The following is a 24,581-nucleotide window of genomic DNA, read 5'->3' as shown; positions in this document are numbered from 1 at the left end:
AAGGCGAGCGAAGAGGCGACGAGGGCCAAGGCGACGCAGGCAACGCAGGCAACCCAACGGCAAACGTCGAGCGGGCCCCTCAAAGGTGGAGGCAGGCCAGGAGGGCGGCCAGAGAGCCAGGACCCTGGCCTGCCTTGCCTTGCCTCGACCTTCTTGCTTGTCAACTTTTTTCTTCTTCTTGGCCCGCATCCTAGCCTCACTCGCACGAGACATGGCGACGCCCCTCACCACCACCGCAATCACTCGGACCTCGCCCAGACTCTCGGCTGCCAACGCACCGTCGCTCCTCATTCTCATCTCGGTTGGAGCCATGGCGCGAGGCCGGAGATGATGATGCGAAACTGGCTAGTAAACGGGGCCAAGCCGCAGCGGGGAAAGGAGGTCGCCGTACGGACGCAGCTCGTCAGAGAGCCGGCGCAGGATGGCGACAATGTCGGTCACGGCGCCGGCCACCGACTCGCCGCCCTCCCCGCACTTCATCAGGCATGCCATCATGTCTCGACGGATGCGGCCCAGCGCCTTGCCGGCATCGTCGCGCTCGTCGGTGTCCAACTCGTCGCTAGTGCCAGGGGGGCGCGGATCGCGAAAAGTGTTGTAGACAAAGGCAACGCGACTGGTGCTGTTGCCAAAGTGCCTCAGGCGCTCTGCGAACGACATGGCCCGCCAGCGCTCAGCTTCGGAGTCGCCCTCGTCCGCGACGCCAGTCGTCCTGTGGTGCCGCAGTTCGAGGCGATTGGCCAGCTCGTAGGCGAGGACCAGCAAGGACGATTCAATGTCGTCATTGGCGTCGAGCGGCGCAAGACTCGCCTCGAGCTGCATCCCCACGCCCTCGATGCCGCTGTCTTCCATCAACTGGAGATTGAGGTAGGCCTCGTGGTTTCGGTACACCTTGAGCGGCCAGAAGAGCTGTGTTCCGGAGAAGGCCATGCGCTGCGTCTGCCGCTCCCTTTGGCCCTCGCCCTGGCGGCCGTCGATCCACGCCTCGCCCAGGTCGATGATGAACGCGATGGGCGGTCCAAGGTGGTCCGAAGACGCTGCCGACCCCTGATCACCTTCGTCTGCGTCTCCCCCGTCGGCTTCCCCTGGAACACTGCCAGGTCCCTGGTCGAGAAAGTAGCGCAAGTTGCCGCTGGACATGTCGCCGTGCGCAATCTCGCGCGGTCGACCGACCGTGTCGAGCGTGTAGATGGCGTCGGCAATGACTGCAGGAAGCTCCCACGCGGGGACCCGCGAGATGTCGGCCGACTCGCGGTACCTCGTGATGACGATGGCCGGCTTCCGATCGGCGCCGGTCCTGGGCGTGAAGAGCGCGTTGGCCGAATCGACTCGGAAGCCCAACCTGTCCTCTGGCCAGCACTTCGCGTGCGTGGTCGCCGCCCTGTGCAGCTCGGGGCCGAAGATGCCCAGGCCAGACTCTTCGACGGAGAAGTAGAGAGTGCCATGGGCGATGAGCTGCGGGTAGGCCTGGCGCCTGATCTCGTCCTTCTGGCGCGTGCTGGCGTCCTGGGCGGCACCGGTCTCGAGGGGAGCGTTGAGCCTGCGCAGGGCCCGGCCCTCGGTGAAGCGATCGTAATCGGTCAAAAAGCTGACCTTGATGGTCGCCAGCTGCCACTCGTCTTCCCCTTCGGCCTTGACCTCGGCCTTGAGCACTTGCGTGTTCCGATGCGCGAGGATGCCGGAATGGCAGGACGTCACCACGGGCGTCTCCTTGATCCTGACGGCGAGATACTGTCGGTCCGACCGGGCTTCCTCGGGCGGTAGCTGGATGTAGAGCATCTTGTCCGGCGAGACAGTCACGGCGCGACGGTAGCGCACGAATCCAGAGAAGCTGTCCATCTGAAGGCCAAGAAGAAGCGCGGCCGCCCGGTACAGCACCACTGGATCGTCGTCGACGCCGGCGTTGCAGATCTGGACGACGTGATCAGGGCTGAAATGATAGATTCGACACTGCGCACGACAGAACAGGAAGGCGTAGACCGAGGCAAAGCCGGGGTTCGAGCCAATGATTGATCGCGCGTACACCATCAGCTGACTGAGACCATTCTCGCTGAATGCGCGGGCGCGGTTCGACGACGATCGACTTTGGCCGCCCGATCGCGTCGACTCGCTGACGCCGCTGCTGCTGGCGTCGTTGGAGACACCGAGCGCTTCGGTACCATCGTGCTGGACAGAACTATCGCTGGCGGACGTCGCTGCGGGTCGCCTCGTGGCGTTCTGGCCGCTCTTGGGACGATTGTCGTCCTTGAATTCGAGGATAGCCAAGACTTCGTCCCAGACTTTGCCATCGCCGCGCATGAGGAGCGTATCGGCGTCTGCATCGGCGAGGTTGCCAGTCCTTGAGATTCCTTCCGGCTGCCTTGCGTGTTGAGGTGCCGAGGCGCAGAAGTGGACGAGATGGGCATCGACGAGCAGGTGGTTTGAGAACGAAAAGCGTCGGATGGCCTCGCTAAGGAGTGAGAGGAGGCCCTCCATGGCGGCCTGGTAGTGACACTCGACCCTGCCAAAGTCGGTGACTCGACAGCTGACGAAAGTCGGGTCCTTCTTGCGCCGGTCGACGGTGGCAATGTGACCGTCGGTCCGGTCTTTGGCGGTCGACGCGGTGCGGCGTGTCTTGGGGTCGCACAGGAGCGCAACGGTCGAAGGGAGCGGGTTGGACGGGGTGGTGGCCAGGTGGATCATCCATCCCTTGTGCGTCTCATCGTACGAGTAGGTGGCCACGACGAAAGCCTTGGGTGCTTCTTCGCTGCGGCCCTTGCTGCTGCTGCTGGCGCTTGCCCGCTTCCTCTTTGTGTCGCTTGAACAGCTTGCTACGGGCGCTGCGTTGGGCCTCGAGGACATTGCAGCGGGAGGCTGTTCCCCGGTCGACGAGTCCGCACTGTAGCGAGGGGCAATGTTCTGAAAGCGGAGGAAGTCATCCTTGTAGCTGGTGTCGTAGCGAAAGATGGCGCATGAAGAGGCAAGGAGACGTTCGTTGTAGACGGCGGCCGTGGCGGGGGGAGTGTGATCCCCTACCAGCTTTCGCAGCTCTTCTTGCATCTCGAGTGCGGCCGAACCCGCCCGCCTGAACTCGATCCGGCCGGACCGCAACATAGCAACTTGCAGCTCGCGAAGAGCAGTAGCCCGATCAAGGCTCGTGCTTGAGGGAGAGTAGTAGTGCTTGAGATCGCCGCTGACATCGCTCTCAGATCTGTCGCGCAGGCGCATATGGTCGGAGCTGGCAAGGTGCGAAGCCCGGGAAGAGGGAAACGCTCTCGAGCGCAGCTGGCCCAGCGGTCCGAGCCCCTCGGAGCGTGTTCCAGACATCACGGGCCACTATACCGAACGATAGAAATCCGATGCTGCGGGTCGGGCGGGGGCGGATTTGTGAACGTGGCACGGCAGGCGCCGGAGCGGAAAGTAGTCAGAGCTGAGGGTGTCCACGCCGACGCCTAAAGCAACGGAGGTCCACCCTGGCTGGTCAGACTGAACGGCGGGGCGGTGATGGTGGCGGTTCGGAGGTGGTGGCGTGGATTTGAGCGGCGGCGATGGTGACGGTGACGGTGGCGGTGGTGGTGGTGGCGGGGTGAGCGTCCTGGCCGTGATTCTGAGTTTGTCTGGCTGACCAGGCCTCGCCAGCTGAGGCCTGCGCAGAGCTCAAAGCAGACCCTGAATGCACGCAGCACAGCAGGCCAGCCACGAGAGTCGCTTGTTGAAAGCACAGAGGGGGCGGCCTGCCTGGCCTGGCCTGTGCTTGGCAGGCATGCCTTCGGGCTGTTGGATTCATGCCAAATAGAGCTCCCTCTGTCGATCTAGGCAGTGAGGCTCCCGTCAGGCATGCTCCTCCCAGGAGGCCAGCAAAAACAGGCGCCCTGTTGGCCTGCTTTGCCATCCGCCATCGACGGCCGGACCGGACGCCTTTGCTCGCCTCTGACCGGCCGTCATTGTAGGCCCCCCTGCCGAGCCTCGCTCGCAGCCCCTGGACATCCGTGCGTGGCGACCACTTCGTCTCAGTTGCGCCTCTACCTCTTTCGCAGACGGTGGACCATATCGAGCTATCGACTGCGCCTTGACTACATCCTCATGCCTTCTTGGCCTTTTTCCTCGCTCGTTCAATCCCTTGCTCGCCATCACCGCCGTCACCACCCTGCCCTCCCGACTCGGCCGCTCCTGCTCCCGCCGCCGCCGCCGCCGCCGCCGCCTCTTCGGCCTGCCTCTTTCTCCTCTGCCGCTCCTTTTTGCCCATCCGCTTGGCCGCCTCCGCCCCCTGGCCGTCGCCCTCGTCGCCCTGCGCATCCCCGCCGCCGGCCTTGCCCTTCTTGCCGCCGGCCTTGGACGCGCCGTCGCGCCCCTTGAGCTCGTTGCGGAAGTTGTGCAGCCTCCGCCCGAGGTCAATCGGCCGCGCCTTGCCCTTGCGGTACGGCTGCAGCGCCTTGAGCCCGACGACGTTGTTGAGCTGCGCATCGTCGGCCAGCAGAATCTCGACGGGAGAAAGGCCAAAGTCGGATCGGGGAACCTGCGTGTACTTGAACCGCGTCGGCAGGTCGCCAATGACGTCCTCGTAGTCGAGCTGGTACAGCTCGTCCATCATCTCCTTGGCCTTGGCCTTGCGCTCGGCCTCGGTCAGCGGCGCCGTCGACGTGGACGCCGACGCCTGCGCCTGCGCCTGCTTGGCGGACACCGCATCCGCGTCCATCTCGTCGACGTCGACGCCGTCGAAGCCATCCTCGGCACCGCCACTGCCGTTGGCCGCCCGCTTGGCCGCCTTGTCCTCGGCGGCCTTGAGCTTCTTCTTTAGCTTCTTGCGGTCCTTCTTGGACAGCTTCTGGCTCGCAAGCTGCGCCCGGATCCCCTCGATGCCGCCGAGACCCGCCAGGCCTCCGGCTCCATCGTCGTCGCCCTCGCCCTCGCCGTCGAGGAAGTCGGCGTCCATCTCGATCCGCTCGTCATCGTCTTGGCCGCCGCCGCCAGCGGCCTTCTTGGCCTTCTTGCCGCCCTTCTTGCCCGGCCCGGCCGCTGCAGCCACCTCGGCTTCTTCCTCGGCGAGGATGTCGTCGATGTCGATGTCGTCGTCCCACGTCGGCTTTTCCATGTCCGGGTCAAAATCGTCGTCCTGCTCGCCGTAGTACTGGTCATCAAAGGCGCCCTGCATCGCGCGGTCGTGCTCCTCTGGGTCAAAGTCGCGCTCGAGGTCGATCTTGTCGAGGCCCTCGACGTTGGATCCGGTCACCTCCTTGAGCTTCTTGAGCTTGTCGACAATCTCGATGCGCTTGAGGTTCTTGAGGCGCGCCAGCTCCTGCATCCGCTGCTTCTTTTCCTCTTCCTTGCGCGACAGGCGCTCCTCGCGCTTTCGCTTGCGGCTCGAGTCCTCGCGGCGCACCGAGTCCTTGGGGTTGCGCGCGTACGAGGGGATCACGAACGCCTCGTCGCCCTGCTCGAACCGGAAGTTGTACGCCGTCTCAAAGGCCTCGGCCTTGGAGTCGAAGCTGGCCTCGGACTCGAGCTCGGCCGCCTCGGCTTCCCAGTCTCGGCCGTACGCCCGGTCGCCGTCCTCGTTCTCGTCCTTGACGGTGCCTGCGGCTGCGGCCGCCGCCTCGGCCTGCCGCTTGCGCAGCAGCGACAGGTCGACCTTGGGCTTGATGGGCACCTCGGCGTCGGTCTTGTCGATCCATCCCTGGTTGAGGATGTAGTCGAGCAGAAAGTCCTCCTTGGACTGCTCGAGCTTCTCCTGCTCCGTCATGCCCTTGGCCTTGCGCTTCTTGTCCTTCTTGTCAGACTTGGCCGACGCCGACGCCGCCTTATCGTCGGCAGCTTCGCGTGTGCTGCTGCTGCTTTCGCCAGTGCTGCGTACTTTGCTATCGGTGCGGTAGCCGAACTCCTCGTCGAGGTCGCCGAGGGCGGAGCGCAGCGTGCTCTCGTCTGCGCCGTCGCCGAGAGCAGCGAGGACACTGTCGCGGTACGAGTTGGAGCCGGCCGCGTCGTCGGTGCGCTTGGTGAACAGGTCATCGTCATCGTCGTCGCCGTCGCCGCCTCCGACGCCCTCGTGGAACGCCTTGGAGACCTGCCTCCGCAGCTCCTCCTGCTCCTGGGCTGGCGCGAGCAGGGCGCCGCGCTCGTCACCGTCGCCGTCGAGGTACTCGGTCTTGGGAGCCATGGTGGCCTCTGCGATGGCTTTCGCGGGGTCGGCCGAGGTCTGGATGAGCTCCTGCACGCGCTGCCTCTGGTAGTCCTGGAGGGTGAGCTTCTTTTCCTTCTTGGCACCGGCGGCCTTGGCGGGGGCGGCGATGCCCTTGGCCTCTGCCGCCTCCCTTGCCGCCTTTTCCTCCTGGGCAAAGACGTCTACGCTCGGGTCGTAGAGGCTGGCATCCTTGTTGCGGATCTTTTGCAGCGTGCGGAAGACGGCTGCGTCGATCTGTGCGGTGAGCTGCTCGCCGTCCTCGTCCTCGGTCTCGTCGTCGCTGCTCGATTCTTCTTCGTCGTCGTCGTCGAGGTCCGAGGGCGCGTCCTTGCCGTACTTTTCCTCGAGCTGCTGGAGCTCGTCGCGCTGCTTGTTGTGCAGGTAGCGCTCGGCGAACTCCTTGTTGAACGAGAGCTGGTTGAGCGACTCGGAAGGGTCGGTGCGGATGTCGACCTTGGCACGCGTCGACGAGCCGGCGTCGCTGCTGCTGTCCGAGAAGAGCTCCATGGCGTCCGCCTTTGGTTCCACTCGATTTCGGCGCCGTGTCAGTGGCGACGAGGGTTGAGGTGATGGGGGTGGTGGCGCGGGAAAGAGTCGGTGGTGGGAGTCGTTTGGTCGGGTTGAACCGAAGGCGCAGCGAGGGCTTCCCCCCACCCTCCCTGGGCGCCTCTTTTCTCTCTGCGAAAAGACGTGGAATTTCAGTCGGGCAGGCGGCCGGCCAGCCTGGCCTCCGGGGTCGAAAAAATGCCAGATTGATTGAAAAAGACGGGCGGGGTGATCGGTCCATGCATGCGGCCAAGGCCCTGGGCGGCCAAAAAATTTTGGAGGGCGGCCTCTGCTTTTTCTTCTGGCAGGGGCAGGGCGGCTGGGGGGCAGAGGCCTCACCTTGCGGTGGCGCCAGACCAACGAGGGGTGCTGGTCCCTGCTTCGGCAACGGCCTCGACCTCGACGACCAACATCACCACCACCACCACCACCACCAACGTCACCAACGCCTTTTTCAGAGTGCCCGCCGCACCCTCTTCCATGCAGCCCCTCTGTCGGTGACGACTGACGAGGCAACCTCTCCAACACGCGCGCGCGGGACCGACCGACGACGGACAGCTGCTTTGCCTCCCCTTCCACCGCCCCGCCACCGCCGCCCATCATGAGGGCCGCACCCGGAAAGCACCACAACAAGCGGCAAAAGAGCTCGCTCCAGAATGGCGCCTCGACTGCCTCCGCCGCCGAATCTGGCGCCTCGTCGTCCGCCTCTGGCTCCGGCTCCACACAGCAACGACAGAGCAACAAGAAGCTGACCAGGGAGCAGGCCCACCGCAAGGCCCAGAAGCAGGCCGCCAAGCAGCGCCAGGCGCAGCAGGAGGCCAGCGGCATCGCCGCCTTTGGCCGCCAAAAGTCGCTCAAGGCCATCAACAAAAACGCCGAAAAGGTCAGCAAGCGCTTCCGCTACGCCTCTTTCAACCAGCGCCTCCAGGATGTCCACCTCGCACCCGCCGCCATCAGCAGCTCAGAGAGCTACAGGCCCATGGCGGGCCTCGACAACCCGCTCGCTGTCCAGTCAGACCAGGACCAGCAGCAGCAGCAGACCGACGCCGATGCCGACGACTTTTCGCTCCACGGCGCCACCGCCTTTTCCAGGGCCCTCGCCACCTGGTTCGAGCTCAACCAGTCGCTGCCCTTTCAGCGTCTCTACACCGATCTCTGGCCAGTGACCCAATCGCTGCCCCAGCTTCTGCACCACCGCGCCATGATCTGCTCCGCCCTCACCGGCTCCCTCGCCCGCCCGTCCGAGTGGCTCACGTGGGACGCTGCACTCGACCTGCTGCCCCGCCTGGCAAACGACCTGGGCTCCGAATTTTTGCCCATCTACCCTCAGGCGCTGAGGGCCGCCATCCACGTCACCACGACCACCAAGGCGGTCACCGCGGGCGATGAGAGGGCTGCCGCACTCATCGTCGAACGCGGATTCCAGTGCTCCGCCTGGATCCTCAAAGCCATCAGCCCGCTCGTCATCAGCAAGGACCGCCGCGACCTGGACGTCGATGAGACCGAGGGTGCCATGGACGTGGACATGGAAGACGACGACGAAGAGGAGGAGGTCGAGGTCGATGAGCGTACCCAGCGCCTTGTCGATACGTGGCACATCGTCCGCCCCTACCTCGGCTGGAAACCCATCGTCCCGCGGGCATCGGCGACAGACAAGGCCACCGGCCCGAGCAGCGCGGGACAAGACGCAGCCGATGCGGCGATCGAGGTCGAGGACGACCAGGCGGCCGGCCCTTCTTCAGCGGTCGCGCCGCAGCAGCTCGTCTCGCGCAGCCTCAAGTCGTCGAAGAATCTCAACGTGTCCAAGCACACCCGCCGCTTCGCCTCCGAGGCATTCGCGCACCTTCTCCGCAAGACGAGGGGCAAGCAGCTCGACAACATCATCGCCGTGCTGCTCGGCGACCTCGAGGCGATGCTCGAGGCCGAGGATCTAGCCGGCCGCTACGCCCGCGGCAAGAGGCGGCCTTCGTCGGCGTTTTCCCGCGGCATCGCCGGCATCTGGGCCGAGGGCTGCAAGGTGAGTGGGCTGCGAGGCAGGCCCGAAACGCTCCTCTGCTGCAGGATCGCTGACTGCCGATCTCTCTCTCCGCCCTGTCTCGTCGCTGTGCACACCATTCCTTCGCCATTCTCAGTCGCTGGAGAAGCGGCTGCACTCCAAGACGCTCAGTCTCCTCCGAGCACTCTTCCGGTCAGCTACGGGGCGCCGACCCGCTGCAGCGCCGTCGTCCGAGGGACGGCCGCGCAACTACCCGCACATCGCCCGGCTGACCATCGGCCGTCTGACGCTGATTGCCCTGGTCCACCATACGCTGTCTTCGCACTTTGCCCCCGTCGTCGAGATGCTCATCGACCTCGTCGAGAAGCGGCGAGAGGCGCTCGAGGAGGTCGACGCCCGCGACGCCGAGGCGAGGACGGTTGCCGCCATCGAGTCGGTCGAGTGGCTCTCGACGGCCGTCGGCGTGCGCAAGGGCACTCGCGTGTCGGACGACGTCAAGGCGGAGCTGTTCAGCCTCCTGCTGCGCCTGTCGCCGCTTCTGCGGCCGGGCCAAGTTCAGCAGCTGAAGGGGCCGGACCACCTCGCCGCCCACGACACGCTCAAGACGTCGCTCGTGACGCTTTTCGCGCTCTGCCTTCCCACGGGCCGCATCCAGGATCTCATCGGCCCGGGTGTCAAGCTGATCGACTCGATCTCTCCCGCAGGTGCGCCCGCGTCTTCGTCGGCCGTCGACCGACTCGAGCAGCTGCGCCTGTGGCCCGAATTCAGCGGTCTCGTCGAGGCCTTGGCGGACCCCGCCGTCGCCTGGTCCGCCTTTCGCCAGTTTGCGCTGCCGACTGTCCTCACCGCCACCGCTACCACCGTCAGCCGCCAGGTGGACGCCTCTGATGTGGCAGCTGCTGTCGCTGTCGGCGCCGCCAAGGACCAGGCGCTCAACCTGCTCGAGCGGCTGCACAGCATCGACCAGCTCGGACACCTGCGGGTCGCCACGCCGTCGCCCACCCTGGTGCGTTGGAACAACGCCGTCTCTGCCGAGATCCTCGCTCGTCTCGAGACCTTGGCCGATCTGCTCTGCGAGTCGGCCGGTCACGAGGATGCCTCGGCCTTCCCCTCGACGCGAAGCTTGGAGCCCTTACTGCCGGCTCTCGAGCTGGCTACGTTGCCGCAGAGTGCCGTCGCCAGTGAAAAATACCCGGCGCTGCTGGTGCGCATCGTCCGCGAGGGCCTCGTGCAGAGCGCCGTGCTCGCCACGGCCGCCACGGCCGAGTCGATCTACGACCGCCAAACGATCAACCCGGCCCTGCTGCTCGGCTCGGCGCTGCAGAGCCTGGCCATCTTCGAGGAGCGCAGCCAGAAGTCCAAGGGCCTCGTCAGCGGCACGCTGCTGCTCGAGAGCAACACGATACAGCAGATCATCGAGACGTGCTCCTGGCACCGCAACGCCATGGCTGGGCTGGCGCGGCTGGCCTCTGCCTCGCACGCCAAGGCCAAGATTCAGCTGCCGTGGCTCGATGCCCTCGAGACGAGCGTCGAGAAGTCGGTCATGGCCGCCGATCCGATGGTGCGCCTGGCGACGCTCGAGCTGCTGGCGCTCGTCGACGGCAACGAGTTCAAGAGCCCGGACGACCGACTCTTTGGCAAGCTGGCAGACGTCGAGCGCACGCCGCTGACGGCGCTCGCGGTGCGCGACCGCAACGTGCGCATGCGGTCTGTCGGTCGCGAGCTGGGCCGCCTCATCTCCGGTTACGGTAAGAAGAAGGTGTCGGCCGAGGAGGCGGCCCGGCGGCAGGTCCGGGACCGCCTGGTGATCCGCTACATTGTCGGCAGCTTCAAGGTCAACCTCAGTCCGATCTGGGCCGAGTCGATCAAGGCGCTCGAAGACATCGTCGACTCCGGCAACGTCGAGACAATGGAGCGCGTCTTCGTCACCGCGTTCACCGAGCTCGAGCGCGGGACGGCCACGGGCGAAGAGGAGCGCACCGACCTCCCCGCCGAGTGGCAGGACGAGCTCGAAGGTGACGCGCAAGGTGCTGCAGACGACGGCGACGACGACGAGCATGGCGGCGACGACGGCTCGGCGATCCCTGCTTCCAGGGCCAAGCCGGCAAAGTTCGGCGCGGACGCGCTCGAGAGTGGTGGCGACGATGACGACGACGATCGCCAGTTCAGGGATCCGCAGCTCGCCGGACGGCGCTCGGCGATCCGCAACTGCATCGGCAATGCTCGAAGCAGCCGCGGAGCAACAGACGCCTCCGCGGGGCCCAGATCTGCGGCCCGGGGCCTCAGCTCGACCACGATCGTCAAGGCCACGTCGATGCAGCGCCCCGATGCGCGCCTGGACCTGCTCAACTACCGAGCACAGATCCTCAAGCTCTTCGGCGAGCTGCACCAGCTCGTCGAGCGCTACAATGCCAAGTTCGTCGATACCTTCCTGCGCGACTCGGGCCCCAAGAACTTGGCTGGCTTCTCGATCACGCCGCTCGACGATGACGACGAGGACAAGGGCGAGGAGCAGAACGACGCCGAGGGCGCAGCAGACGCAGCAGACCCCGGGCTGTCGTTCGAGGAGAGAGCGCTGAGCGCACCGGTCGATACCCGATTGTGCCTCAGCCGCAAGGATCGCCAGGCTCAGCTGTGCGCCTATCTCAAGGTCTTCACCCAGGTCAAGAACCCCAAGTCGTTTTCGCGCTCCGGCGAGCTGCACGACTACTTTATGGCGCTCTGCGCATCGCCCGACGCCGCCGTCCAGCGCCTCGCCGTCGATGCGCTGCTCAACTACAAGGAAGAGGGCCTGGTGCCGTACGCGGCCCAGGTGCGCGACCTGCTCGACGTGGCCAAGTTCCGCGACACTCTGACCAAGTTCGACATCTCGGCCGAATCAGAGACGGTGCAGGACGCCCACCGGCCGACGCTGATGCCCGTCGTGATCCGCCTCTTCTTCGGTATGATGCTGTCGAAGCGCGGTAGCCGCGGCAGCGGTCAGCGGCCCGCGGCGCGCAAGGGCGCCGTCCTCTCGGCCCTGATCGACGCCAAGCCCGAGGAGCTCGTCACGCTCATCGACCTGATGCTCGCCTCGCTCAACGACCAGCGCCCCACATTCGATGCCGAGGGTCGCTTCGTCACGAGCCAGGAGCGGCCGGCGGCGGTGACATTTTCGCGCCAGCTCGGTTTCCTCACGATGCTGACCGACGTCCTCAAGCACCTGTCGATGCGCCTGCTCCCCTACTGGCCCGACCTCGTCGGTGTCGTCGTCAACATCACCCACCACGCCAACCGCGCCGTCGAGCAGACGACGGCCAACCACGCTGCGGCCGTGGTGGCCGCCGAGGAGGCTGCCGCCGCGCAGGCGGTCGACGCCGGCGACGCCGGCGGGGAAGAGGACGAGGACGATGCGCAAGACGACGGCGACGGCGACGACGAAGACGATGCTTCGCCAGACGTCACCGCCGTGCGCAGCCTGACGCGGTCTACGGCGCGCGCCCGTGCGCTCAGGCAGGCCGGCTACAAGCGGCTCTGCGACTTTTTCCGCAAGCCGACGACGACCGAGCAGTTTTCGTGGCCCGCCTTCCTGCCGGAGATCTTCGCCACGCTCGTGTCGCCGCGTCTGACGTCGTTGCGGGTGGAGTCGACGCAGAATCCGTCGGCATTGATGGATCTGATCCACGTGTGGTCGCAGCGCCCCGAGACGATCCGGCTGCTGGCCGCCTACGACGACCGCATCCTGCCCAACGTCTTTGCCGTCATGTCGGTGGCCAGCGTCAAGCCGCCCACGGTGTCGCGCGTGCTGGACATCGTCGAGCGGGTGCTCGAGGTGGCCTCGGTCGAGGCGCGCGACGGCGCCGAGGCCATACCGGACGTGACGGGCGCATCGGCCTCGAGCTCTGCATCGGTCAAGGAGCTGCTCGTGGTGCCGCACGTGTCCTCGTTCCTGTCCAACATTGCGCCGTTGCTGCAGAATGTCGCAGCCGACCAGAAGGCTTCGGCCCGCGAGGAACTGGTGCGCCGCGAAATCGGCCTGCTGTCCAACATCTCGCCGCTCGTCACCTCGGCCGAGGACGCCAGCCACCTGCTGATGCTCCTGCAGCCGCTGATGCGCAAGGGCAACCACCTGGTCCCGGAGCGGATCAAGTCGGATCTGCTCCAGATCTTTGGCAACCTGCTCGCCATCACGCCCGAGTTTCAGGACGTCGACTCGGCCACCTTTAGGCGCACCTACGAGCTCTTCTCGGGCCTGTTCTCGGCGCTGCGCGGCAAGGACGCCCGCGCCAGCCTGGTGGCCGCCTACTCGCGTTTCGGCGAGATGGATCCGAGGCTGTCGCGCGCCTGTTCGTGGGTCGTTGAGCTCAACGCGTTCAGCATCAAGCGGCTCGAGGAGCCCGACTTTGACCGCCGCCTCAACGCCTTCGACCAGGTCAACGACGCCGACGTCCAGGTGGCCTTCGACGAGTGGCTGCCGCTCGTCCACAACATGCTCTTCTTCATCCAGGATCCCGAGGAGCTCGCCATCCGCAGCAACGCCGCATCGTGCCTCAAGAAGTTCATCGGCGCCACCAGCGCGGCGCTCGAGGCCGGCGACGCCGCCGCCGCCGCCATGGAGGAGCTTTTCGGCGAGGTCGTCTGGCCCGGCCTGAAGCGGGGCCTCCGGTCCAAGTTCGAGCTGGTCCGGCGCGAGGTGCTCGGCGTCGTCTCGGCTTCGGTGCAGAGGCTCGGCCACGTCGGCGCGCTGGCCGAGATGCGCGGCCTGCTAATGGGCGACGACCAGGAGGCCAACTTCTTCAATAATGTCCACCACATCCAGATGCACCGCCGCTCGCGGGCCATCCGCCGTCTGGGCGAGGAGGCGGACCGCGGCACGCTCAAGAGCAAGACGGTCCAAGAGATCTTTGCGCCGCTCATTGGCACCTTTTTCCACGCCGACAAGGTGGAGCTGACCGACCACAACCTCATGTTTGAGGCGGCCACCTGCCTCGGCAAGCTGGCGCGCCAGCTCAACTGGAGCCCGTACAACCAGCTGCTGTGGAGCTACCTCAAGATGGCCGACGGCGAAGGCTCCACCGCCAAGATCTTTGTGCGCGCCTCGATGTCCATCATCGAGGCCTTCCACTTTGGCATGGACGAGCAGGTCGAGATCGACATTGTCGCCGAGAACGGCCACGTCCGCCGCACCGATGAGCAAGATCAGGAGCAGGAGCAGCGGGACGAGGAGGCCGCCGCCGAGATCAAGGTCGAGGCTGGGATCGACGCGCCCATGGAGGCCGAGCACGCTGCCGAGACCGGTGCTCGCACCGATGTCGAGGCGCCCTCCGAGGCCGCTGCCCCCGCCACCCAGCCGATCGCGCCGCGGCAGCTGGGCGGCTCCAACACCGTCTCCAAGGTCACCGTGGTCGAGGCCGTCACCAAGAAGCTGCTGCCGGCGCTGATGAAGTACCTCGAGCAAAAGGACGAGATGGAGGACACGGTGCGGCTGCCGATCGCGTACGGCGTGGTCCACGTGGTCCAGTGCCTGCCGCCGCAGACCAAGTCGCAGCAGCTTTCGAAGCTGCTGCGCACGCTGGCCAACGTGCTGCGCAGCAAGTCGATCCAGACGCGCGACCTGGCGCGCGAGACGATCGCCAAGGTGCTGTACACGCTGGGCGCCGACTCCCTGCCCGAGGTGCTGCGCGAGCTGCGGCGGGCCCTGACGCGCGGCCCACAGCTGGCGGTGCTGTCGTACACGGTGCACAAGCTGCTGGTGCACATGATGACGACCGAGCCGACGCCGCTGACGAGCCTGACGAGGGGCGTCAAGGACATTATCGAGGTCACCGTCGAGGACATCTTTGGCGAGACGGCCGAGGACCGCGAGTCGATCGGCGCCAAGACGTCGTACAAGGAGGTGCGCCAGAGCAAGAGCATGGACACGTTTGAGCAGGTCGCCAAGGTCATTGTGCCGTCCAAGGTGTCGGAGCTGCTGCAGCCGCTGCGCGACATCCTGCAGCAGACCGAGCAGGCCAAGGCCGTCAAGAACGTCGAGGCGGCGCTGCGCAAGGTGGCCAGCGGCGTCAGCGCCAACCCGCACTTTGACTCGCACGCCTTCCTCATCCTCTGCGCCACGCTCCTCAAGCGCGACGCCGGCTTCCTCCAGGCGCGCAAGCCGCAGACGTCAATCGCCCGCAAGCACACGACGGCCACGTACAACTACGCGGTGCTGCTCAAGCGCAAGGACGTCGAGTCGGCCGACGCCGCCGACCGCGACCATTACTCGCGCAACGCACACAAGTTTGTCGCCTTTGGCCTCGATATGCTCGTGACGGCGCTGCGGCGGTCGCGCTTCGACTTCAACGACGAAGAGGTGCTGGCCAAGCTCAACTCGCTGGTGCCCATCGTCGGCGAGACCATGTACGCCAGCGAGCCGGCCGTGGTGCAGCTCTCGCTGCAGACGGTGGGCGCCATCCTCAAGTGCCCCGTCAGCCAGGTGGAGCGCGCGCTGCCGCTGCTCATCAAGCAGATCTTTGTCATCATCAAGCAGTCCGGAAGCGCCCAGTCGGACATTGTCCAGACGGCCTTCCGCACGCTGGCCACGATCCTGCGCGATTGCAAGCAGGCCGACGTGCGCGAGCAGCAGCTCACGACGCTGCTCAACATGGTCGCGCCCGACCTCGAGGAGCCGGCGGTGCAGTCGACGCTCTTCAGCCTGCTGCGCGCCATTGTCGGTCGTCGCTTTGTGGTGCCCGAGGTGTACGACGTCATGGACAAGGTGGCCGAGATGCTCGTCACCAACCAGAGCGGCCACGTCCGCGGCCTCTGCCGCGCCACGTACCTCCAGTTCCTGCTCGACTATCCGCAGGGCAAGGCGCGCCTCAAGAACCAGCTCGGCTTCCTCGCCAAGAACCTGTCGTACGAGTACGAGTCGGGCCGGCTGAGCGTCATGGAGCTGCTGTCGGCCGTCTTTGACAAGTTTGGCGACGAGCTGCTGCAGGAGCACGCCGACATGTTTTTCGTCGCCCTCGCCATGGTGCTGGCCAACGACTCGTCGACAAAGTGCCGCGAGCGGGCGGCGGCTCTGGTGCGCAGCGTCTACGCCGTCATGAGCGACGAGCAGCGGCGCAAGACGGTGCAGATGGTCCACGCCTGGGCGGCGCAGGACGCCCGCCCGGAGCTGGCACGCGTCGGCGTGCAGATCTACGGCCTGCTCCTCGAGGCGGCACCCGCGGAGGAGTCGGCGGGATGGGCCGTCCACGCGCTCGAGGCCGTCGGGCGCGCGCTGACCGAGTGCGCCGACGACCTCGAGGCGCTCGAGTCGGCCGAGCAGGACGCCATCTTTGGCGCCTTTGACCTGGGCGGCGCCGCGGCGGGTGCGAGCGGCCTCGAGCTCGACTGGCAGCTGCCCTACCAGTGCGTTCAGGTGCTTTCGAAGCTGCAGTCGACGGGCGCCGCCTCGCTCGACAGCAATGGCAGCGGCGGCGACGAGGCCGACGAGGCGGCCCGCGTGGCCGTTTCTGCGGTCCGACGCCTGCTGCTGTTCCCGCACAATTGGGTGCGCAAGGCGTCATCGCGCCTGCTCGGCTCGCTCTACGGCGCCCGGGAGCCTGTGGCGCCGCGCATGGTGGCGCTCACCGAGGATCCCGTCGCCAGTTTCCCCGCGCTGGTCGACACGGCTAAGAAGCTGTCGCTGCAGCTCCGGAGCGCTGCGCTCGACGATGAGCTGAGCCTGCAGGCCGTCAAGAACCTCGTGTGGATCGGCAAGTGCCTGCTCCTCTTCCCCGTCGACGCGTCGACCTCGGCGGCGGCACGCAGCAAGAAGCGGTCCGCCAGCGACGACGACGATGATGAGGGCGAGGGCGACGATGAGGACGAAGACGATGCCGCTTCGGACCTGGATCCATCGACGGCGGCGCGGCTCGACGACGCAGCCATGATTGCGGCCGATCCCGTCGTCTGGCTGTTCACCAAGCTGTCGCACCAGGCCCGCACCTGTCGTCTGGGCCGGCCCAACCAGGACGGAGCGGCCGCGGCGGGCGAGGAGCCGAGGTGGAGCATCCAGCCCGCCTCGATCCTGCGCTGGTTCGCCGCCATGGCGACGGGCATGGACACGGCGCGGCTCGAATCGGTGTTGCGGCCCATTCTGCTGCCCATTGTCAAGATCACGGACGACGCGACGATCTCCGGGACGCAGATGGGTGAGTTTGTCCCCGCTCCGCCGCGCCGATCCCCCCGCCCCTCGACTCCGAGCTGACACCTCCCTTTCCCCTCCTCTGTCCTCCTTTCTCCTCATCCACAGACGAACTGAAGAACCTAACAATGGAGGTGCAGACGCTTCTGCAGTCCCTCGTGCCGACCTCGACGTTTTCGGGCGTGTACACGTCGATCCGTACCGCCGCCGTCGAGAAGAGGCAGGCGCGCAAGACGGCTCGCCTCATGCGCTCCATCCAGGACCCGCAGGCCGCCGCGCGCCAAAAGGCGAGGGCCAATGAGAAAAAGCACGCCGCCCGCTCCCGCAAGAACCAGGAGTTTGCCAATAAAAAGCAGCGCGTCAAGAGCGGACTCAATGGCGGTAGAGTCAAGAGGTGAGACGTGGGTGCCGAGTGGCGTGGAGAAGTTGGGCGGGCAGTGCGTCTGCCTCGCTCCTACCCGTCCCCCACCTCGAGAATGTGCCCGCCCCGGCGCCCGACGCAATCGAGTCCAGGTCGAATCGGATCATTTCGGATCGGATCGGGTCCAGTCGAGGAAGGGGAGAGCATCTTTTCTATTCGGGTGGTCGGTGGACGCGGTCTAAGGAGCGTGGACGGTGCGATGCGAAGGGATGAAAACGAAGGGATGATTGTACATACACGACACGAACGAACAAAGGATCGCAGGACACGAGAGAGTGAGAGAGGGCAAGGAGGGCAGGGTCGAGGAGGGCCTCTGGCCACGCCGATCGCGCTACTCGCGGATGAAGTTGAACATGAAGCGGGCGAGCCAGAGTGCGGCGTCGTCGACGATGCGCGAAAAGGCCTCGGCGACGACGAGGCAGGTGGGGACCATGGTGAAGAAGAGGGCGGCGAGGGTGGCGGCGCCGTTGCGCTGCCAGCCCTGCGAGTCGCGCAGGTGCACGTAGAGGGTGGAGCCGAGCGACTGCATCACGGTGCCCGAGAGGAGGGCGATGCTGAAGCTCCACCGGCCGCAGTAGGACACGGGCTTGCTGGCCAGCAGGCGCTGGAGCGCGGGCGTCGTCTCGACCAGGACAAAGAGGCCCGTGGCGAGCAGCCAGTCGTCCCACCGCGGCATGGCGATGTGGAAGCCCTCGAAGCCGTAGTTGAGCTTGCCCGTGTTGGTGTTGGCGTGGACAATGTAGTCGTTGGCGTAGCTGCCGGGCAGCGCGGCGGTCCAGAGGTACTTCATCAGCAGACCGGCCAGCGTGAAGACCAGCGCGGGCAGCCAGGTGGGCACGTGGCGTCGTCCTGCGCGGTCCAGCGGAATGCCCGCGGCGGGCAGGAGCGGCAGGTAGGCCACCGAGTACTCTGCGATGGCCAGGCCCGTGATGGTGTACCACGACCACCGGCCCACCCAAGCCGTCGTGATGATGAAGAGGGGCAGGCCGAGGTTCTTGTACTTGAGCAGCGTGTAGGGCAGCACCCAGGCGAGGATGATGAGCACGTAGAGCTGCTGGAAGACGACCGTGACAAACCACAGGATGCCCGCCGGAGGGATAAAGGTGGCCGCGCGGCTGTCGCGGTACGTGACGGGCGAGAAAAAGTAGACGACGAGCGAATTGAAAAACTCGAGCGCCGAGTCCCAGATGGGCTGCGGCCGCGCCAGCTCGTTTTGCAGGTCGTCGGCCATCCGCGTGGCGTTGGTGAAGCCGCCGGCCACGTTGACGATGCTGACAATGGTCAGCGTCGCGGCGACGGGGAGCAGCAGTCGGAAGGGGCGGCGGAAAGCCGGACCGGAGAGGGCGAGGGCCTTGCGTCGCTCGATGAAGGCTGCGGCGAAGAGGGGGCGGAGGGGTGCGGTCGACCCGGTGTCAGCTCTCTCTCTCTCTCTCTTTCTCGCCTCGAGACTGGCGGGCGAGGGTGGCGGGACTCACTGTGCAGGACAGTCCTTCCGCTGAGGATGATAAACATGGCCATCTGGAGGTTGCCGTCGAACAGGACAGGCGAGAGGACCTTGCGGAGGATGTTCATCCACTGCGGGCTCTGTGCGATGAAGCGCGCGGGCTGCGTGCCGTCGACGTCGAACTCGGTCACAATGGCTGGTGGTGCAAAGGGACCGAAGGGGCGAAGCATGCGGTCAGGCGGCGGTTGTTCTTCCTTCCCTTGAAGACCACACCGCGCTCTAGGCTACTCACCGGGCGCAAACATCCTGAAAAAGATCCACACGAGCGTCTGCAGGCCGAGGATGCCTCTGAGGCCCTCGAGGTAAGGGACGCGGTTGGAGCGGGTGCGCCTTCCCTCGTCGTTGATGTCGTCGTCGAGGAAGGCGTCCGGAGTCAGGCCCCACCGTGCCTTGCCTTGGAGCGTCTTGTAGCCGCGCGGGTCGGGCCCGTCGTTGAGGTCGACTGGGCTGCCGTCTGCGGCGACGGAGGCTCCCTTGGCGGCGACCTGGTGCTGCTGCTGGAGGCTGTGGAGCTGGATCTTTTCACCGTCCGAGGGCGGGATGGCCTGACCGTCGGTATCTGCCTGGTCCGTGAGAATGCGCCGGCTTCGGTGTAGGCTCTTGCGGGTGGGTGGCATCTCTGCCTGGAGCGAGTAGCGGGATGCCATGATTGCGTGTGGGCGCGGGGGAGTGCTTGGGAGTGCTTGATGGTGGTGGTGGTGGCCGTGGTCGTTATCGTCTGTCGCGCTCGCTTCGAAGGGAAGGGGAAGGCAGGCTCGGGTTGATGGACGATGGAGGCACGGAGAAGGAGACGGGATGCGAGAAGAAGAAGAAGAAGCAAAGCCAGCAAAGATAGCGAGCTTGGTGGACAGCTGGTCTACTACTCCACTTTGCTGCGCGGCAGAGTCGGCGGCGACAACGGGCAGCCGCCAAGGGACCAAGTACGTTGGAGCCAGCCTACACCGGCCCGCCTGTGCTGCTTGCTCGCTGGACGGGTTGTAGGTAGTTAGGGTCCAGCAGAGCAGCAGATACGGCAGGCCAGCTGGGTGCGTGCGTGCGTGTGAGTGCCGACGCACCGCATCTTGCGTGTCTCGCTGCTCGCTGCTCGCTGCCTGCTGCCTCCTAGCCTGCCGGTGCTGCCGCCATCTCCTCTGCGTTATGCCAGGGAGGCCAGAGAGAGGTGCTCCTTAGCTTCTGCCGCTGCCACACAGAGACAGGCTACGTGAATGAACGGGGCCAAGGCCGCCGCGCTGATGGTCTCGAACCGGGACCAATTCCGATCCCTGCCCGCCTGAGCTGGGGACTGCTGGGACGTTAGCGCGAGCGAGCGAGCGAGGTTAGGGCATGGACCGGCCACGTCGCTCTTCTTGGGTCGAGGATGGCCAGGTGGAAAGCGCAAGAGGCCGGCGGGGGGCCCCCGCTGCAGGTCGGCGTCGCTCCTAGACCAGCTTCAAACATACGCTCGCAGTTTGCGACATGGCTGCGTCCCAGTCCGGCGATGCTACGCTACGTCAGAGCCGACGATGTTTTCCGCCTGCTTGCTCTTTGCGTCGAGCTGGCAAGCTCCAACTTTTTGAAACCGGACCCCCCGAGCTGGGTCAAAAAGGACCCAGGCCACACCAGGCAGCCCAAAGCGAGCGCAGCGCAGCGTGCGTTTAATTTGCCATGCGTGCAGATGCGCTGCAGCCCTAGGACCGGCGGTTCTCGGGCGCGATGCGAGATCGTCGCAGCTGCCGCCGTAGCGCAAACCCTCGAGGGCGTACGTAGGCCGGTCGGTGCATGGAAACACGAGGGCGCCGCCCAGCCTGGCGCCCAAAAAGCAGCCGCGCAGCTGTCTGACACGGCACTGCAGCATCCTCTCTTCCTCTGGCCCGCCCGCCTGCCTTCTGCCTGCCTGCTTTGCCCCATCGGCCGTGCCGCTTCTATATCCCTTGCCTGCTTTGCTTGCTTGCTTCTTTCTGCCTGTCCGCCTGCTGCTGCCTGCCCGGCCAGTCCAGGCCGGCTCGAGCCTCGGTCCCCCGTGGTGCTGTGCAACATCCTCTGGGTGGAGCGACATCGCCCGGCACCCTCGAAACCACGGCAGCCCCGCTCGCGCCTCCTCGCCAGGCCCCCTATGCGATGCCACGGCACCGAAGCCGGCCGGTTGCTGGCCGTGACGGTGGTCGGTCGGTCCCCGCCTGTCTCGCCAGCGCTCGCCATCGATCCTCGGCCGCTCGCCGTCATGGCATCAGCGCACGTCGAGGCCCAGCGTGTGTGCTCGCGGTTCCGACGTGGTCAGAGCTGTCCTCGCCGCCGTCGAGGGTGGAAAACCATCAAAGGGCCGCCTTGCGCCTGGCCCCTTTGTGCTTATCGGAGGATGGTCCCCGCGTCGAGCACGCCTTGCTTATGATGGTGCCAAGGCGACCTCTGCGCAGCCAAGGCCGGAGGGAGCATGGTTCTGGTACTTGGCACCATCGGGCCTGGCCTTGGCTCCTCAGGCTTGACGCTATCGTTGGCCTGTGCCTGGCTTTGGCCGTATCTCCTGGCCAAACTGTGGAGGCATGGCCGTGTTGAGAGACGAGCTTGGCTTTGACTTTGCGGACAGCTCGTCTCTTTGAGCTTCTCGAGTAAGCTGGGCTATCCTTCTGGCCCTCGTCCTCGTCCTCGTCTTCGTCCTTGCCACCGCCGTCGCCGCCGTCTCTGCCACCACCACCACCGCCACCGCCACTGCCACCACCACCATCACCATCACCTCCCGACACATCCCCTCTGGCAATGTCGTTCAACAACGGCGGCGGGTACACGGTGGCCGGTTCGGCTTCGCAGAGCGCATTCAGCGCAGATGAGCCATATTCGAACCATGGCTACCACAGCGGAGAAAAGCGACTCCCCACAGCACCACGCTCCGCTCCCCTCGACAGGGTCCGGGGCTGGAGCACCAAGAAGAAGCTCGTCGTCTTCGGTCTGGCCGCACTCGCCCTACTCGCCCTCATCATCGGACTTGCCGTCGGCCTCACCGTCGGCAACAGCAGCGGAAGCGGCTCTGCCGATGACGGCTCCTTTGTGCCCAGCAGCCCAGACGGCTCACAGCCGCTCGACGGCAGCCGCGCCAGCCTGCTCAGGGCCGGCACCTTTTACACCGCCAACGACAACTCGTCGTCGTTTGTCTGGTCCCCCGCTCCCTCGTCGTCCTCGTCCGGCTCGACCTCGTCGCCGACGCTCGGCAACCTGGGCGGCTACCGCAGCGACAGCCAGGGCGTCGACGTCGTGCTCAATTCGTCGGTCACCTACCAGCCCATCGACGGCTTCGGGTCGGCGCTGACCGACTCGGCGGCCTACCTCCTAACCCAGCTCAAGTCAGACCAGCCCGGCCTCTACGGCCGCACCATGGACTACCTCTTCAACAACGCCACCGGCATGCAGATTGTGCGCGTCACGATGGCATCGAGCGACTTTAGCGTCGGCAGCGAGTACACCTATATCCCCGCCTCCAAGGCGCCCAGCTTCGACAAGGCAGCCACCCAGCTCGACGACCTCGACGCCATGCTCGCTGGCTTCAGCATCGAGGGCACCCAGACGACCAAGTACGTGCTGCCCGTGCTCCAGGACGCCCTCAAGCGCAGTCCGGACCTCAAGGTGATGCTCTCGCCCTGGTCGCCGCCGGCTTTCATGAAGACCAAGAACCAGCTCGACGGCGGTACCCTGCGCGACGGCTTCGAGGCCGCCGCGGCCGAGTACTACCTGCGCACCGCCAAGGCCTTTGCGGCCAAGGGCGTGGTGCCGTATGCCATGACGCTGCAAAACGAGCCGTCGTTTCCGACCGACTACCCCTCGATGACGATCAACGCGACCGTTCAGAGCAGGATGGCGTCGGAGCTCAAGAATCGCCTCGCCGCGCAGCCGCCGCCGCTGCGCAGCGTCAAGGTGCTCGGCCACGACGACAACTGGTCCGGCTGGGACCGCGCGGCCGACCTCGTCAGCCTCAACTCGACGGCCCTCGACGGCGTCGCCTTCCACTGCTACAAGGGCTCCCCGTCCGAGGTCAGCAACTTTACAACCGCCCTTTCCTCGAAGTCTTCGAGCGGCGGCGGCGGCGGCGGCGTGGCCAAGCCCGAGGTGCACATGACCGAATGCACGGGCACCGAGACACCGACGTCGCGGTGGTCGGCCATGCAGGGCTGGCTGGGACGGGTGCACCTTCCGATGCTGGCGCAGGACTCGCGGAGCATCATCATGTGGAACCTGGCGCTCGACGCCAAGAATGGGCCGTACCTCGCCGCGGGCTACTGCTCCAACTGCGTCGGGGCGCTGACGGTGGACATGACGAACCGCACCTCGGCGCTGACGGTGGGCGCGCAGTCGTACCTCGTCACGCAGTTTGCCGCCGCCTCGCGCGACCTCTCGGCCGTGGGCGGCGGCAAGGCGGTGCGAATCCAAACGACGTTTCCCGGTCCCTCTCCCTCCATCGCGGCGGGGGACAGGTCGTGTATCGAGCTGGTGGCCTTTGCTGCGCCGACGTCGGGTCAGACGCTCACCAAGCCCGCCACCACCACGACGACGACGACGGCGACGGCGATGACGAGGAGGATCGGACTGGTCGTCGAGAATACGTGCACGAGGGACGTGGACCTCGTCGTCTCCTCCGATGGGCGCAGGCTCAACCTCACAGCGCGACCGGGACTCGAGACGTTTGTCTGGACCGCGCCGTAGATGGCCGCCCGCAACCCCCTCTCCTTCGTTCCACTCTAGTACTGTAGTGGGGAGTATTGGATCTTTGTGCCTTCCTCTTTAGAGACTCGGTGTTCGGCATTCAATGGACTCTTTCTAGAGATGGTTGTCCTACCTGCGTCGTGGATGTGTGTGTTGGCTTAAGAGGTCCAAAGCGTTTGGGTCAAGGGGATGCTGTGGGTAGCGGCCCATTCCAGCTGGGCCTTGGCTTGGCTTGGCTTGGCTTGGATGGTAGAGCGGCCCTGTCTGAACCCTCTCTGCCTCTGCCTTGCCGAGCCTGACTTTCACTACTACTCGACTGGCTCGCCTGGGCAAAACCGGAATACCAATCTCGGCGGGCGGTTGCATCCTCACCTTGCTCGTTGTTACACCACGCAACGCAACGCAACGCAACGCAACGCAACGCAACGCAACGCAACGCAACGCAACGCAAAGCAAAGCAATGAAAGACAAGCAGGACAAGACAAGGTAGGGCGCAATGCAAGCAAGGTAGGATAGGAGAGGGGGTGGGGAGTGAGAAGACGGATCAAGACGACCGACGGACCAAGGGCGAACCAACGATGGCGGACCAAAGGGGGCAAGGATGCAACACGAGCGCAGGCAAAAACGACGTCGGAAAGACGGTGCTGGTGGATGAGAAACGAGTGACTTTGGATCTCGCGGCGAGTATGCTATATAGGACAAGGAGGGACGAGGTCGTGTGGAAATGCCAGATCATGAGGGAGAAGGACGGGTGGAAGGGACCGCATCTTTGACTAGCGAAATAGTTCGAGAGCCAACGAGAGAGACAGAGAGAGAGAGAAAGAGGACGAGAGGGTGGTGGTGGTACATATGGGCCTGTAGAGGAGCGCGCGCGAGGGATAGAATGCTATGGGGGGCTTGTCACGACAGATAAAGGTCCTGAGGGGAGGGATGTCGAGAAACGATACGGAGGAGAAGGCGGAATGCCGAGGGGGACCTATCTTAGGCGGCAGCGGCGGGCGAGATGGGCGAAAAGACCGTCTCTTCGCCGTCTCTCCTGCTGCTGTTGCTCCTCTCCCTCTGCTGCTGATCGCCCATCGTCGCAGCGGAAGAGGCCGCCGACGCCGCCGACGACGAAGCGGCCGACGGGATGGGCATGGG

At 65.7% G+C, this 24,581-nt stretch overlaps 6 protein-coding genes across 6 annotated transcripts in view; 2 read left to right on the top strand and 4 right to left on the bottom strand.

Moving 5' to 3' along the window:
• Positions 1–345: 345 nt before the first annotated feature.
• On the bottom strand, positions 346–3,303 carry PFL1_05668 (uncharacterized protein; the record flags this gene model as incomplete). The annotated part of the gene is made up of 1 exon (XM_007883204.1): positions 346–3,303. The coding sequence occupies one exon, from the start codon at positions 3,301–3,303 to the stop codon at positions 346–348; it is 2,958 nt and encodes a 985-aa protein (XP_007881395.1).
• Positions 3,304–4,057: 754 nt separating this feature from the next.
• Positions 4,058–6,661, bottom strand: PFL1_05667 (uncharacterized protein; the record flags this gene model as incomplete). The annotated part of the gene is made up of 1 exon (XM_007883203.1): positions 4,058–6,661. One exon carries the CDS (start codon positions 6,659–6,661, stop codon positions 4,058–4,060), a length of 2,604 nt encoding a protein of 867 aa, XP_007881394.1.
• A 640-nt stretch (positions 6,662–7,301) lies between these two features.
• On the top strand, positions 7,302–17,246 carry PFL1_05666 (uncharacterized protein; the record flags this gene model as incomplete). The annotated part of the gene is made up of 3 exons (XM_007883202.1): positions 7,302–8,717; positions 8,833–16,855; positions 16,957–17,246. 3 exons carry the CDS (start codon positions 7,302–7,304, stop codon positions 17,244–17,246), a joined length of 9,729 nt encoding a protein of 3,242 aa, XP_007881393.1.
• Positions 17,247–17,600: 354 nt separating this feature from the next.
• PFL1_05665 (uncharacterized protein) lies at positions 17,601–19,420 on the bottom strand (the record flags this gene model as incomplete). Its single annotated transcript, XM_007883201.1, has 3 exons — positions 17,601–18,640; positions 18,745–18,909; positions 19,006–19,420. The coding sequence occupies 3 exons, from the start codon at positions 19,418–19,420 to the stop codon at positions 17,601–17,603; spliced, it is 1,620 nt and encodes a 539-aa protein (XP_007881392.1).
• A 2,086-nt stretch (positions 19,421–21,506) lies between these two features.
• On the top strand, positions 21,507–23,441 carry PFL1_05664 (uncharacterized protein; the record flags this gene model as incomplete). Its single annotated transcript, XM_007883200.1, has 1 exon — positions 21,507–23,441. One exon carries the CDS (start codon positions 21,507–21,509, stop codon positions 23,439–23,441), a length of 1,935 nt encoding a protein of 644 aa, XP_007881391.1.
• Positions 23,442–24,422: 981 nt separating this feature from the next.
• PFL1_05663 (uncharacterized protein) overlaps positions 24,423–24,581 on the bottom strand; it is a gene marked incomplete at both ends in the record, with an annotated part of 1,769 nt that continues 1,610 nt past the window's right edge. The window contains one exon of the mRNA XM_007883199.1: positions 24,423–24,503. Within this exon, the coding sequence (XP_007881390.1) occupies positions 24,423–24,503 (81 nt within the window). The remainder of the gene's footprint in view (positions 24,504–24,581) is intronic.

Source organism: Pseudozyma flocculosa (assembly GCF_000417875.1).
Source record: "Pseudozyma flocculosa PF-1 unplaced genomic scaffold scaffold00021, whole genome shotgun sequence".
NCBI lineage: Eukaryota > Fungi > Basidiomycota > Ustilaginomycetes > Ustilaginales > Ustilaginaceae > Pseudozyma > Pseudozyma flocculosa.
The sequence above is the reverse complement of the archived record's forward strand: the minus strand, read 5'-3'. Positions and strand labels throughout refer to the sequence as shown.